General features: G+C 39.9%; 1 protein-coding gene across 1 annotated transcript in view; it reads right to left on the reverse strand.

Moving 5' to 3' along the window:
- Positions 1-5,678: 5,678 nt before the first annotated feature.
- Positions 5,679-13,674, reverse strand: part of LOC104467573 (glutamate receptor ionotropic, NMDA 2A-like) — a gene marked incomplete at both ends in the record, with an annotated part of 43,816 nt that continues 35,820 nt past the window's right edge. Inside the window, 2 exons of the mRNA XM_010081401.1 lie at positions 5,679-5,839; positions 12,331-12,560. Coding sequence (XP_010079703.1) covers positions 5,679-5,839; positions 12,331-12,560 — 391 coding nt within the window. The remainder of the gene's footprint in view (positions 5,840-12,330; positions 12,561-13,674) is intronic.

The following is a 13,674-nucleotide window of genomic DNA, read 5'->3' on the forward strand; positions in this document are numbered from 1 at the left end:
AAGGTGCTGTCAATCAGAAACAGTCAAAAAATATTGAGCCACTAGATTAAAAGTTTAAAAATTTATGTCTGATGAACATTTCTTTGAGTTCTAGTTGTAAACTGTTATTATCTTCCCACAAGAATAATGAAGAACTTGTGCCTTTTATGAAAAATTAAAATATACTTTTTTTTCTCTCAGGTAATTTCTCTCAAAACTTTCCCTCCTCTTTTCAGGTGAAAAGTTATGAACCACAGAAAAAATAAAAACTATAAAGTTTTTATTTGATGACAATTTGGATGAAAATTTTTCTGTAAAAGTAAATTGAAAATACTGCAAATAACATTGTAATTTTTTTTGCATACAAGTGGAGATGTCAGCTGGCTGCCCAAAAGACAACTTTGGTTTGTTCTTTACCTTAGGCACCCCACCGCTTTAATTGACAGAGCTAATCAAGAGAAGGACCTGCTGGGCAGTCGGAGCTGTGTTCCAGCTGACAGAGAGGGAGAGGTTTGCCTCCCGGTGATGCCGGTGCCACGCTGCAGCAGCTGCCAGCACGGCCTCTGCCCGCGTCGTGGCTGCTCTCAACGAGCAGAGCGTGCGGAGCTGTGAACCACACACGATTCATAACCACTGTGAGCACAACAAAGATCCTATTCAGGCCAATAAACGTAGAGGCTGAGGGTTAAAAGGGCTTTGGGGCCTTCTAGGGTCTTTTCTTGCACTTTCTGTGCTTACTACCGTTGGATTCTAAAAAAATATGAGTAACCATATTGTTGTTTTCACATGGGAGAGTGTGCTTGCGGGGAGGAGATAACTCCTCACGCCATCCACACTGTTCAGGTAGGCACTTTCCATGTTTCTTCTAATTATTATTTGTCATTAAACATGCTGAGGAATAGAATCACCACATGTTCCTATCGAAGCGACTAGCAGCTCAGGACATGCCTGCAGGGCGATAGCATCTTCTCAGGGAGGGACAGCTCAGATCTGATAACCGCTGTGCCTGAGCCCAGACCTGCCGAGGCTCCGGCAGCGCCGGACCACGGCACGCTGTCCAGGCAGGTTCGTACTTCTGCCAGTGTGCCATGGGCAGCTGGGGAACGAAGTACTGGAACTTGATGTGTATAAACGACCAAGCATAGCAATGTTCAACAGGAAGGCAGATGGAGTCCCAAGTAACCTTTACATTCAAACCCCTGAATATACAGTCACAGCTGTGGCTGTAAATGAAAACCGAGAACTGCTTGTGCCAGCAAGGGGGTCTGCAGCGGTACAGCAAGGGGCTGCTGGCCTGTGGAACACAAGGGATGTGTTACTGCAGTTTCCTTGAACCAACACTGTGTTCTCAGCTTTTTTGCAGTGAAACAGAAGTAAAAGCCTCACATCAATATGCTGTCATAACACAGCGTCAGTTAGACCATCTCTTTTGTTGAAACAAGATATACACTGTGTGATACTCAGGTGCAGTCCTCGCATCCAGGAAAACTAAGTAAAGAAAAAATTAGACTGATTAATCAGTGACGGGCAGTAGGCAAGTGAAAGTTTCCCATTTTATCTCTCTAGTAAGAAGAGTCTCTCCCAATTAAATTTTCTGATTTCAGCCATTAGCAGCTAAATCCCAGACAACATTCCAGCGTAGATGTGCTGGGGCAAAGGTGAGAACACGAATACATTTCCAGTTTATTGCCATTGCATTTTCTCCTCTTGACAGTTTTACAGCAGCAGAACGCTCATGCACAGAGAAACACGACAAACCAACTCAACACTTAGGAGCAGATACAAGCCACACCAAAGGATTACAACAGGAAAGGTTGCTTTGCTTGCAGAAAGATAGCATTCTTCACCTATAACCTCTTCTGGAAAAATATAGCAAGGCAAACAGAAGCAAACAAACCCGAACAGCCACTGTAAACACAACACAATAATTAGCTGTTTCCTATTCAAAGACTTATTTTCTCTTCAAGAAGCAAAATCAGTAGGATCTGTCTCTCTGGTACAGAGGATTCTAGAAATGTAGTTTAATGAAATGCAGCATAGACAGAAACGCTCGTGATGCATTTTTAGAACTTTATTTGATCAATAAACATTTAAAGAACCCAGAGGAGCCACCACGGCTCTAACAGAGCTGGACTTCACCCACCAAGAATACATTAGCTAATGTCTTACAGACTTTACTCTTCTGAATAATGCTCAGGAAAATAACTGTCATTTCTATTTTCCTTAAGGAAATGGAACAAAAACCTCTGGAGAATTCCTGAGCTGCTCACCGCTGCCTAAAGAGCGATCTGAAGCTCTGCAGGTAGCACAGCACATGTGGTTCACTTGATCTCTTCTATGCATGAAATTTAGGGAAAAACACCGGTACGTTTTTTGACAAGCTTGTAAAATTGTGATTCCTTTCACTACCAAATTGCACTGAAGCACATACAATATTTTGCCATTTTGAAAAGTATTAAGTGGTACTTCAAAAACAAGATGCATGAATTTTGCTCCCTTTTAACAGGCCTGGTTGCAAACTGATACCTCTAATTAATAAAGGGAGTACAGAAAGCTCTGCTCTTTGTTCAAATGGTGTTTCAGCAGCTTTCTGGGAACTGTATCTGTGAATCTCAGAAATAAGACACTATTGACAAGAGGTGGATATTACTGAGAGTTTGCAGATTTTTTTTTTAATATTTTCAGAAACAAAGGTTGTTGTTATCAAATAGAAAGAAGCCAATATAGGTGATAAATTTGCCTTCACCATTGATTGCAATAAACCTTTATGAATAAGCCTGCAATGAACCCCCCGATGGGAATTCATTTGAAGGAGGAGATATAATGCCAATGTCAGTCTAAAGCAAAAAATCTCATTTCCATTTTGATCTGCAGTATTTCCCAGTTGATTCCTTTCTAGAATGATCTCAAACATTTCTGATGCTAATTGAACACGATAGGTCCACAGCTATTGCCCATGTAGTGAAGTTGTTTGTTCTAATTAAAAAAAACAAATGCAGACGCTTTCCTTGTAAGCTAATTTTTGAAACGTTATTAGCTTCACCTCTCACAGATGAAAACACAACAGGGCTAGGTATTCTGTTCAAGGCTTCCTGGACACAAATGTGGGCACACACATCTCTGCATGTACAGCAACACTCCAACATGAGACTTATCTAACCCCTGCACCAGACCGGGGAATAAAGGCAGGAACACCATTTATTTCATACACTTTCCTATCTGTATTTCTGCCCTTGAGATTTTTCCTGGGCACATTTGCGACTGGACTCAGGCAGCTCAATTTTCACTTCTTGTGAGAAAGCAAGATAAAAACCCCAGTTTGTTTTTTAATTTGTTTTCAGAATGAGGTAAGGGACATGAGCATGTCTCCAATAAGAAGGAAATCTTAGAGAAATCTGTGCATCTGAAGCTTTATATTTGTCTCCTTCCCGCTTTCCCCTTCCAGTTCAGCCCAATAACACCAGGGATTAAACACGATGGTCTGAAAGATCAAGATATTCCCAATATATCCCAAGAGGCTAACGCTAATTAAAGCTGATCTAAAGACTTAAGAGTTTGAAACACAACAAAACCAGACTGAACTGTGACAAGAGACTAGTTGATAGTTTTATTCTGTTTAGATCAGATGCCACGTGTGTAGCATTATTCAGTCATTAGGGATTGCCTGATTGCTGGTATTTTTTGCTCCAACTTAAAATTAGAATTGAGCACATATATAAGGAATTAAAGTGACAAAATCTTATGTCTTCAATTAAGCACAAGTAGTTTTAAAAGTGAGATTGGAAATATATACAGGTTATACAAAAATTCTTCAGGAATAACAGATGTACTATTTATTTGGACTTGTAGCAGCACTATCAACCAGACAATCTTTGCAAGTCCTTCCCAGGTCTATATTCTACGACTCTATAATTACCAAGTAGTTCATTTTGAAAAGCTGTGCAGAAGCAGCACGCTCTACGATAGGTAAGAAAAATTGCTTGTTGTATGCTATCAATGAGGATGAAAAAAGAAATAAAGCATAGGAACAGCTTTGACAAGAGATAAAGATGAAGACACAAAAGAGCTGTAATAAGTTAAGCAGAACACATCCATACTGAAAAGGAAAATAGAAATTATATATTTGCTTGGAAGTAGAAGCAGTTTGAGCAAGGAGAGACAGGTCATCCTCAAAAGAGCAGTAGCAACATAGGCTCCATGGGGCAAGATGCACTAAAAATCACGGGATCAAGAGAAGTAGGGAAGGTGAAAGCTTGATCTAGATAACGATGAAAGGGCAAACTTTACATGGAAGAGAGAAACAATCTGGTCAAATAATTAATGAGGGAGAAAGAAAGAAAATACACTGCAGTTATACAAAAAATGAGGAAACAGGTACACTGAGGAACAGAACAGAAAATTTGGTAGAAGCAGTGAAAAATAAAGTTTTTGAAGAATATAAGGCTGAAGAAAAAGAAGAGGCAAGCAATTATAATACACTACCAAGCACCTATTCAAGCTTTTCTATTCTCCTCCCTACGGAGCACGCAAGTTATTACAGTCTCATATCATACAGTCTCATCTCTTTCATTCGGGACACTTTTAGCTCCAGAGACCCCGGCAGCGTCAGCCACGGAACTGCCATCACATCCTCACCTGAGGTGTTAGCGAAAAGGAAAATCTGGGTGGGCTCAAGGTGCAAGTGACAAGTGAGGATGACAGAGCCTGATGAGTTTGGTCACCTAAATGAAGTCATCTTTCCAGGGAGAAGCCACTCTGAGGCAAAAAGAAAGTCCAGTCACGCTGCCTGATGTGCAACCGAGTTCACTGTCCACAGTTCCTACATTGACTGGATCTTTGCACAGCTCTTGCTCTGCAGAAACTGCAGTCAGAGAACACGTAAGCCCACTTGACACTGCTGGAGTGTCCAAACCTATGATATAAGCAAACCCAAAGTGACACTTCTATTGTGAGAAACTTCAGCAGTTGATGGCATGCTGCTTAATCCTTCTGTAGGTACCATTAGACAAAATACTAAGGAGCACAGCTGTATCGAGCAGTTACTTAGATGGATCTAGAAAACCGCACACGGCAGCTTATTCGCACCATCTGCCACAGAAACGTCAGTCAAGGGGAGCAAGGCAGACACCTGGGGATGTCCGTGCTGAGGAATTACTTAGAAGAGGAAAGAAACTCCAGTGGGGAAAAAAAATTTACCTCTAAAAATGGGTAGCTTATGCTGTCAATAGGATTAAAATTTTTTGAGGAAAACAGCTGCTGGCATAAGAGCAGCCAGCCTGAATTGTAGTGAATGCCCTGAACCCCCCTGCAGTTGGGTAGCACCCCCCCCTTTCATGCTTAAGTGTCTGACAGGTGTCCTGATTTTAAAGCTGACAGCAGTTTTTCAAGGCTTTCAGTAGCACAAACAGCTGGTGAAAAGTACACAGAGTATACATCCCCTAAATACACTATCCATCCAACTGAATCAGCCCCAACAATGGCTGAAATTAATGCAACTTTAAAATATCATACACATTACACGCAATCATTTTCCTTTCTCATACCTGGACAGTGCAGTTGGAGGAAAAAAAAAAAAAAAAAAAAGAGCCATGTACTACACAGCATACCTGACATTAGTCTGCTCAGTATCACAGTAAGCACAGATCAATATTTCTCAGTTCCTGCAAAGTCTACAGCATTCTTTAATGGAAAAAGCTTACCCAGTTTTCAAGCTGACCAAGGCATCTTCAACTCCTTTCTGATTATACTTTGTCATGTAGAGGTGCATATCAGGGTAGTTGTTTCTGATATTCCTCTCTGTGCTTCCATTTGGGACTGTTCCAAATCGAAAAGGAGGTGAATAGTCATGCGGCCTTTGGAACTAGAGAGAAACAGGAAAAGCATTCAAAATGGGAAGGAGGGCAATTTCAGGTTGGAAAAAACCATAGGTTGTATAAGCTGCCTCCAATTTCTTCTAGGCAAATGCTGTGGGTTGATTCAGCTCTATTATACCAGAATTGCTGTCTTCACACTGGCTGAACTTGCAGAAACATCAACATCCAAAGCAAACCCAGCTCAATTCCGCCACTGTAATGTGACTTTCTCCCATGCACTGTGACATGGCAGGACCACAGAGACACTGGAAGATGTTCCTCATCTGCCAGCATCTCCCTAGAGAACCCGAACTACAAACTGACACAGGGATAAACAGCAATCAACAGAAAACAGGATTTAGTTGATAGTCATTTCACACCCGCATCTCAGTTAAGACATTGTGGGTCCCCACGCGAAGAAGGCAAGAGGGTGGTTTGCAGCACTCGGGTGGGAGCCTAGTGCCTGCTCCGGGGGGTGCAGGGGCCTGCGGGCAGCTTGCGCACAGGGAGGGACAGGGCGAGGGCTGGCTTGCTTTCCGCAGCCGTGATTCAAGGGGAATAGAAGTTCTTGCATCTTCCCCAGGGGCTCAGCATCTACACCATTTGATGTGAAAACGGCTTCTGGAACTCTCACACCTAGAATCCTAGTCCCTATTTATTCCTACAGTTTAAAATTACAAACCATTTTCTTGCTGGCATACAGGTTTATTCTACAGTTTTATCCTCTGTACGTCAGCACGTACACACAAGCCAGGGAATACCTCCAAAGGAATAGCAATAGCTCAGGGCACACTGGGGTTTCAGATTTTGAAATAATTCAGATAATCTCACATAAACTTTTGCTAACTGACCTGAAAATTGTATATGCTCCTTTTCAATATCTCCCTTCAAACGCCAAGTGACACTTTAGGATAAGTTAAAACATTTCATTAAGAAATAAATGAAAAAGGCCACTCAAATTAGAGGAACTATTGGCTAACGAGGAAATTCAATTGAGCACTGATAAAAACAGTCACCCATGAATCCCACGGTAAAATGCACTCTGTTTTTACTGCGGAAGTTAGAAGAGCAATCTATATACCCTGTGCTGCAAGAGACAGTGAATATTCATACAGTTGCTGCTTCCTCTGTGCTACACATGTAATACTTCTCTTTTAAAGTTTGGTCTCAGGGCACCAGGAATTCCCAGGGTCCACTGTCAATTTGCAAAGAGAATACAAATAGGCTTCTATAAAAACTGGGGGTATTTTCAGTTCCATCAGCCCTTGACTGTGAAATTATTGCTGCAACAATATTTTCATGTTACAGAACTACAATTAAATGCTTCATTTTAATTAAGCATATTTTGACAAAGCATGAAGGAATGAACTCTACTTTCTACTATGTGTTTAGCTAACAGATGTCTTACTTCTCTCATTTCCCCTTGCCGCAGCTTTACTGTTTAAATTATTACTTTGCTACTACTTTACACATACTAATTGACCCATGCACTAAAATTACACTGCATTCTAGTCATGGTTCTTAGTCTATATTTGCTGTCTCCTTTTTGTGTTTATTATGCAGCACTGAGACAAACACTGCACTTAAATATACATCCAGAGATTCTGCTGATACACACGTAGCTTGCTATTAACTTTATTTAAATCTACAGATAATTAATCCTTGAAGCAGTGAGACGGCTTCCAATATCTCCTAACGTCTGCATCAAATTTTCCAATCAATAGAACAGGGGAAAAAAACCAAAACCCGAAGAACCAGTGCCAATTTAAAGACCTGTAAAAACTGCTGCTGCTCATACAGCTGACATTTTTTGGAAATTCATCTGTGGCGAGTATCCTACAAGATGCATTCCTAATCCTGGGGTATGTCAGGGGAACGGAGGGAACAGGGAAATTTTGGTGGAGTGTCCTGGTGATTTAGAAATGAAGTTTGGTTCTGAATATTGTCACATTTCAAGAACATTCATATGAGCTTAAGCTGCCAGGAGGAGTTTCCTCCCATAGGAATAGTTGAAGGAATTGAGGTATCTGTCCCAAACTGAACATTCAAGGAACAAAATAATATTTCCACAGGAGAGCAAAGATTAATAAGAAGCACTGGTTCATTCAAAGATCGGGGGGATAACAAGCAACTCAAGTGAGGAAATAATTCCTACAAGGAATTCAAATATAGACAATCCAGACAGATAAATAGTTCCAAATGCCATCCATTGACGGGAATTTATTGGCACAAGACACCTAACCAACAAATTTTAACAGTCAAAAGGAGATAATTTTTTTGAAATGAATGTCTGCTACTCCTGCCTGCTCACAGACTATTTATAAAGGAGAAAGCATTAAAAATATTTTTACTAATGGCACACACATATCTAAGATGTATAACCTTCTCATCAATAATTTTAAACTTATATTCTGTGAACTGACATGCCCTGGAGAAGCATATATGGCTCTGTGATTGCAGCAAAGATCTATGTGGCAGGCACGAGAAAAGAAAGAAAAAAGCATCAAGTGTCTACAGACACTCATTTCCTGAAGCCCCATGATGGGAAATAAAATATATCACATCTGCTAGCAAGCCACTTTCTTCCTAGATGCTGAAATGTTAGTTTTTTTAAATCACTAATAAAATCTTTAAATTCAATGCACGAGCCCCCTGCTTGAATCATAATTGTGGAGAGATCTACTGTTATTCAAGGACTAACCAATTTGTTCTTGTTTCCCCATGCTCTGCCAGCTGCTAGAACTCCAGCACATGGTAACAAAACTCCAGTCCTCCTGATCTAGGAATCCCAAACAGGATGGCTGAGATGATGAAACACTCCTGTTGCTTCGATTTTGTTTTACCTATATGCCTTAATAAAACCCACAATTTCATTCGAGTCAGTAGAGTGATCTTTCACAAACATTAAATACTGACTTAACCTGAAGGTTCGCATGCTTGCCTGAAAAGGTTGGTATTCAGAGCAGTTGTCTGTTATTGGTCTGGAGTGTTTTAAGGAACTGTGGAAAACACTACTAAAATAGTAGAAATCAGTAAATATTCTCCCCTCTGCTAACACAGATTTTAATGGAAATCATGGCTGGTTTGGAGCGATAGAAAAACACCCATATTTCAACACAATGCTTTCTTCTTTTACGAGATGGAAACCACTGACAATCTGATTTCTGATCTTTGAAAAATACAGCTACTGTGTTTAGTAATCCCAACACTATCATAATCAGCCGTTAGTGAAACGCGGTCAATATCCATGTCTGACAACTCTCGAGAAGCACTGTAAAGGTCCAATATTGAAGTGGATATTGGATTTAGAGGGTCACTCCAACCATCCCATCACCCATCCTACCTTTCGACCTCGCTCTGCTCTATTTTGACTCAGATGTATCTCTAAGTAACTCCAGAACTTGGGCCATCTTACTGCACAAAAATATAAAGCCAATGTTACAAGAATACTGCGATTGAACAAAAATAAGGAACTTGTAAATGGCAGAACTAAGGTTTCCTGTGAAGTTTGAAGAGAATCCCCTAGGCCACACGCACGTGGGGCATTTTTTAAAACATGACTGTGTGGAGGAATCACGGCAGATAAACGTTCTGCAAGACAATTCTCTTCACTACCCACTCTCCCTTTGCAATCCTGTCTCTCTTCCATTACATGAAAAAGGCGTAAATGGTCTGCAAAGTGCAATGAATGGCAGCTTTGCTGGATACTTTTGGACTCATTCTCTGTACCTTTTTATGAACACAAAGCTTTTAAAAATCTTTTAACACAAGGATGTCAAAATATATATTTCTTCTCCTCTTATGAATCATTGGAGTATATGAACACCCAACCCTCGTGACTCCAGTACATGCTGTGCCATGTATTTTGGGGTGACACACAGGTGACATGGCATTCAGACGTTCATTAGCAGCATTATGAAGGTTGAGGAAACTATCAAGAGGTCTTGAAGCCAAGAATGGTAAAGAGCACGTTATCATGTGTGCAGCAAAGCTGGTGAAGCAGATGCTAGAGTGCAACACACTTCCTGAGCGGGAAGGTATTGAACCTGAGGGTCAGGGCTGACTGGTCAGAGAGAGAAGGGTTTTCCTGGCTTCTCCTCTATCATGTGTGGAGCTGGATTGAGAAACCCCAGTACCTCTAACTGGGAATAGCTTGACTCTTCAGTTGAAGCAGCAGAAAAAGGGGAGAGGGGAAGAATAGTAAACTGCTTTACCAGCCCAAGAATTCATTGAACTTCTAGATATTACTTAAAATTATTTTTACCCATACTTCTGTCCCTTCTCGCTGGCCTTTGCCTATTACTGCTTTGCTTGTAGCAAGGGTCAGAGTTCTCTGCTGAACAACATTAAACTTCCTGCAAATTCCTGAGCTGTTCTCCTACCAGCAGCATTGCAGCGACAAGGCAAAGAGGGGAGAAAAATAATTTAATATGAATTGGATTATATTCCCATAAATTGTCCTTAATTACATGAATTTTTAAAATCCAATAAACCTCAGGATTGCAGAGGAGGCAAAACCTGTGTATGACAAGATGAATGTTTTGAAATAGATCATTGTTGCTTTTCTGGACTTCTGGCTTGTTTAATTTAATCAGAAAAGGCATAGCTCCCCTGATTTATCTCTATATGCTTCAGGCAAAACTTGAAGAGCTGAAAAACAAAGTTGGCAGATCAAATAAATGATCAGAAGACCTCACAAAAGCAGATGTTATTTTCTGATGCAAGGTTGTGCTTGTTTGTTTTGTTGTGGAAATAAAATCCTACTTAGCAGAGAGAATAGAAAAATGACAAAAATAAGGAAGTTATTAGCCAAAAGCTACAGAACAAATACTGACATTTTCCCAGCGCACAGGTAAGAGTGGCAAACAGGCAGCAGAGAGGGAAATTAGGGTGCACTGGCAGAGCACTGTGCCAGGTGCAAGCTAAATCCTGCCAAAACTGAGAGGCAGGAACATGCTCTCTCTACTTTCTCATGATCAGGAGAAACGCATTTCTCAAACCCTTTTTTTTTTTTTTTAATCCTCAAGAGAAGAATACCTTTTATCTGTCTCTTACTAAGAATATTATCTTAACATGGAGGTATATTTAATAGTCTTCATACTCTTTGAAAGGTTTTACAACAACACAGCTTAATGAAAACAAAACTACTGTCATTTTTGGTTTCTTTTTATCTGTCTTTCCTCTAGCCATGCTTGCAATTCATGCTTTGATACTTTAGGAGATGAATCAAAGGCTGGTCATAAAAAGCAGTTAAAACAAAAAACAGACACAAGGCCATCTGAGCTTTTGCCTTCTTTTGAATAACAATTTCCTTTCTTTTCTGTCCTTTGAGACAAATCCCTTGTGAAGTTCTCCCCTGTGCTATACTCTGTTTAAATATTACTTCATAACATCAATATTTAGTTTCATTTTAAAACAACTGGGTGCAAACTTGAAAACAGCATGCCCTTCATGTATTTTGTGCATATCTGTCACAACAATAATTTTGCAAATGGACTTCAATCCCTCCACGCAATACCGCTATTACAGTGCAGCCACAGAAACGGAATAAAAAAGAAGTTTCTAGGTTTCTGATTTATAGGACTATTGATTATAATTCACAAGTACAAAGATCTGGGAAGTATGCTTTCAGCAGAAGAAAGTTCAGTCAAGTTAGAACAAGATGAAAAACAAGCATATTTATTATTTGTCAATTTGTGTGAAACTTGAGGAAGGTGTAATTGAACTACCCGTGTCTACTGCTCAAAGTGGAATTGTCACAAAAAAGTTCTTGAACTGGGGAATTGTCTTCCACGAACACATCAAAATTCTGCACCTTATCCTATGCAATTTACATCTCACTTCAGTGTGATAACACAAACACCCAAATTTTCTTATCTGTTTATTTTTCCCCCTTTACTCTTGACATTTTATACAAGGAAAATATTCAAACATCCACAGACAATATGTATCATTTTTTATCATTTCTCTTTGCCTATTTGTGCTGGCATGACTTTCAGTCTGAACTCTTTCTATAACGTCCTTGCACACTACCTAGAAAGCAAAAATAAATTCTTTCAGGAGCATTAACTGGCTTCCAATAATTACTGGATAGTGGCTTCATAAATATTTTGTCAATTGATACATTATCAATATTCCACACAAAGATGTTAAAATAATTTTAAGTATGCCTTCCCTGCATTCAAGCTGACTTGTTCATTCTTCAGGCTTTTGTATATTGCTGAGGAATTCCTTTTAATCAAACAGGAATTTATTTCCATCACAAAGTAAAATAGCTTTTCAATTAATGCAGTTACTTTTGAAAAGGAAACTCAAAGACTTTGAAACAGTCTGATATTTCATGCTCTGGGTGTTAGGTTTGTTAGTAAAGGGTTACACTCAGAATGAAATAATCCAGTTTTACTTTATTATCTTGCTCAGAGGTTTTTTAGCACAAAGTACAAATTTGTAGAGGGATTATGAAGAATGGACACTGACCTCTTTTGAGCTGAAGACCTACCTTTTTATCACTCAGTCCAGTCACTTGGTCAACAAATTCCTCTTGAATCATAAATGCAGCTAAGTTGGCAGTATAACTAGCCAGGAAAATGACAGCAAAGAAAGCCCAAACCGACACCATGATTTTACTGGTCGTCCCTTTGGGGTTTTGCACAGGCACAGAGTTGTTGAATACCAAGCCCCAGAGTAACCACACTGCCTTTCCAATGGTAAAGGATGGTCCGTGGGGATCTGTAATTGCAAAGAACAGTTATTTTTGTTGCAATGAAATTAAACCTTGGCAAGATACCCTACATAATAACAACAAAGTACTCACACATATATAGTTAAAAAATATTCAACACATATTCACTGTACTCCCAATGGAATCACAGGATTTACCATAGGTACTTTCTATTGGAATGACATTTGTTTCCATATTTGTAAAAAACACTTCAACATTCTTGTACGTGGTATTTACTTCAAAAGTTTTAAAATGAAAATGGAAATCACAGGTTTGGAGGAGAAGCAAACTGACAGGTCTCTTGCAGTAAGGTGTGTGCCACAGTATTGCCCCTTTCAGCGTTCTGTGCCCGCAGACAAGTAAAATGGGAAATTGGGGTTAGGTTTTAATGACTCAGTTCTGGTACTTTTCTCACCCAAATTAATTTGCATCCTCTCCAGCCTTCCAACATGATGCTTTTTGAACTTTATGCAAGAATATTTAAAAACACGATGTGTGCTTACATCACCTACTTTTAAGCAACTTTCCACTGAGAGGATAAATCAGTAAGTCAACACCAGGGATCTCCCCGCAGAGATACATAACTTAGAGAAACCAGGCTCTGGCTCCCTGACGCTTTCAGGGTCAGCTCCATGGCTTCAAATGTGTTGGCATTACAGGTAAGAACCTGTCCTAGCTAATCCAGTCTGTAATTTTTGTTATTCCTGTTTTCAGTCAGCTTTTACTTCATCCCAAAGCAAGAAGTGGTCACAGCGATGCCCTCATGCCCCCACAGTGGCAGAAGGGGATCAGCAATGCCGTTATCCACTAGAAAGGCTGTATTTGTAGAGCCCTGGGAGAACGAAGGCAAGGTGGATCTCCCCCAGCTTGAGGTAAGTACACTGCAGTCATCACGTATTGCTTGTCATCTAGACTCACTTTATCCTCAATGGAGAGAAAGAAGCCTCCCTTGAATGTGACTCATTTGATCTTTTTGTAAGTATCTATTTTTTAATTAAATAGCAATTCAGACAATAAGCTCTGATGCAGACACCTGTAATATCACCTCCCTCCCTGCCCTGTTCCTTTATCCAAGGGGATGCACATCACAAACTGAGGTTTAGTTATTAATTATAATTTATT

Source organism: Pterocles gutturalis, unplaced genomic scaffold (genome assembly GCF_000699245.1).
Source record: "Pterocles gutturalis isolate BGI_N339 unplaced genomic scaffold, ASM69924v1 scaffold18161, whole genome shotgun sequence".
Taxonomy (NCBI): domain Eukaryota; kingdom Metazoa; phylum Chordata; class Aves; order Pterocliformes; family Pteroclidae; genus Pterocles; species Pterocles gutturalis.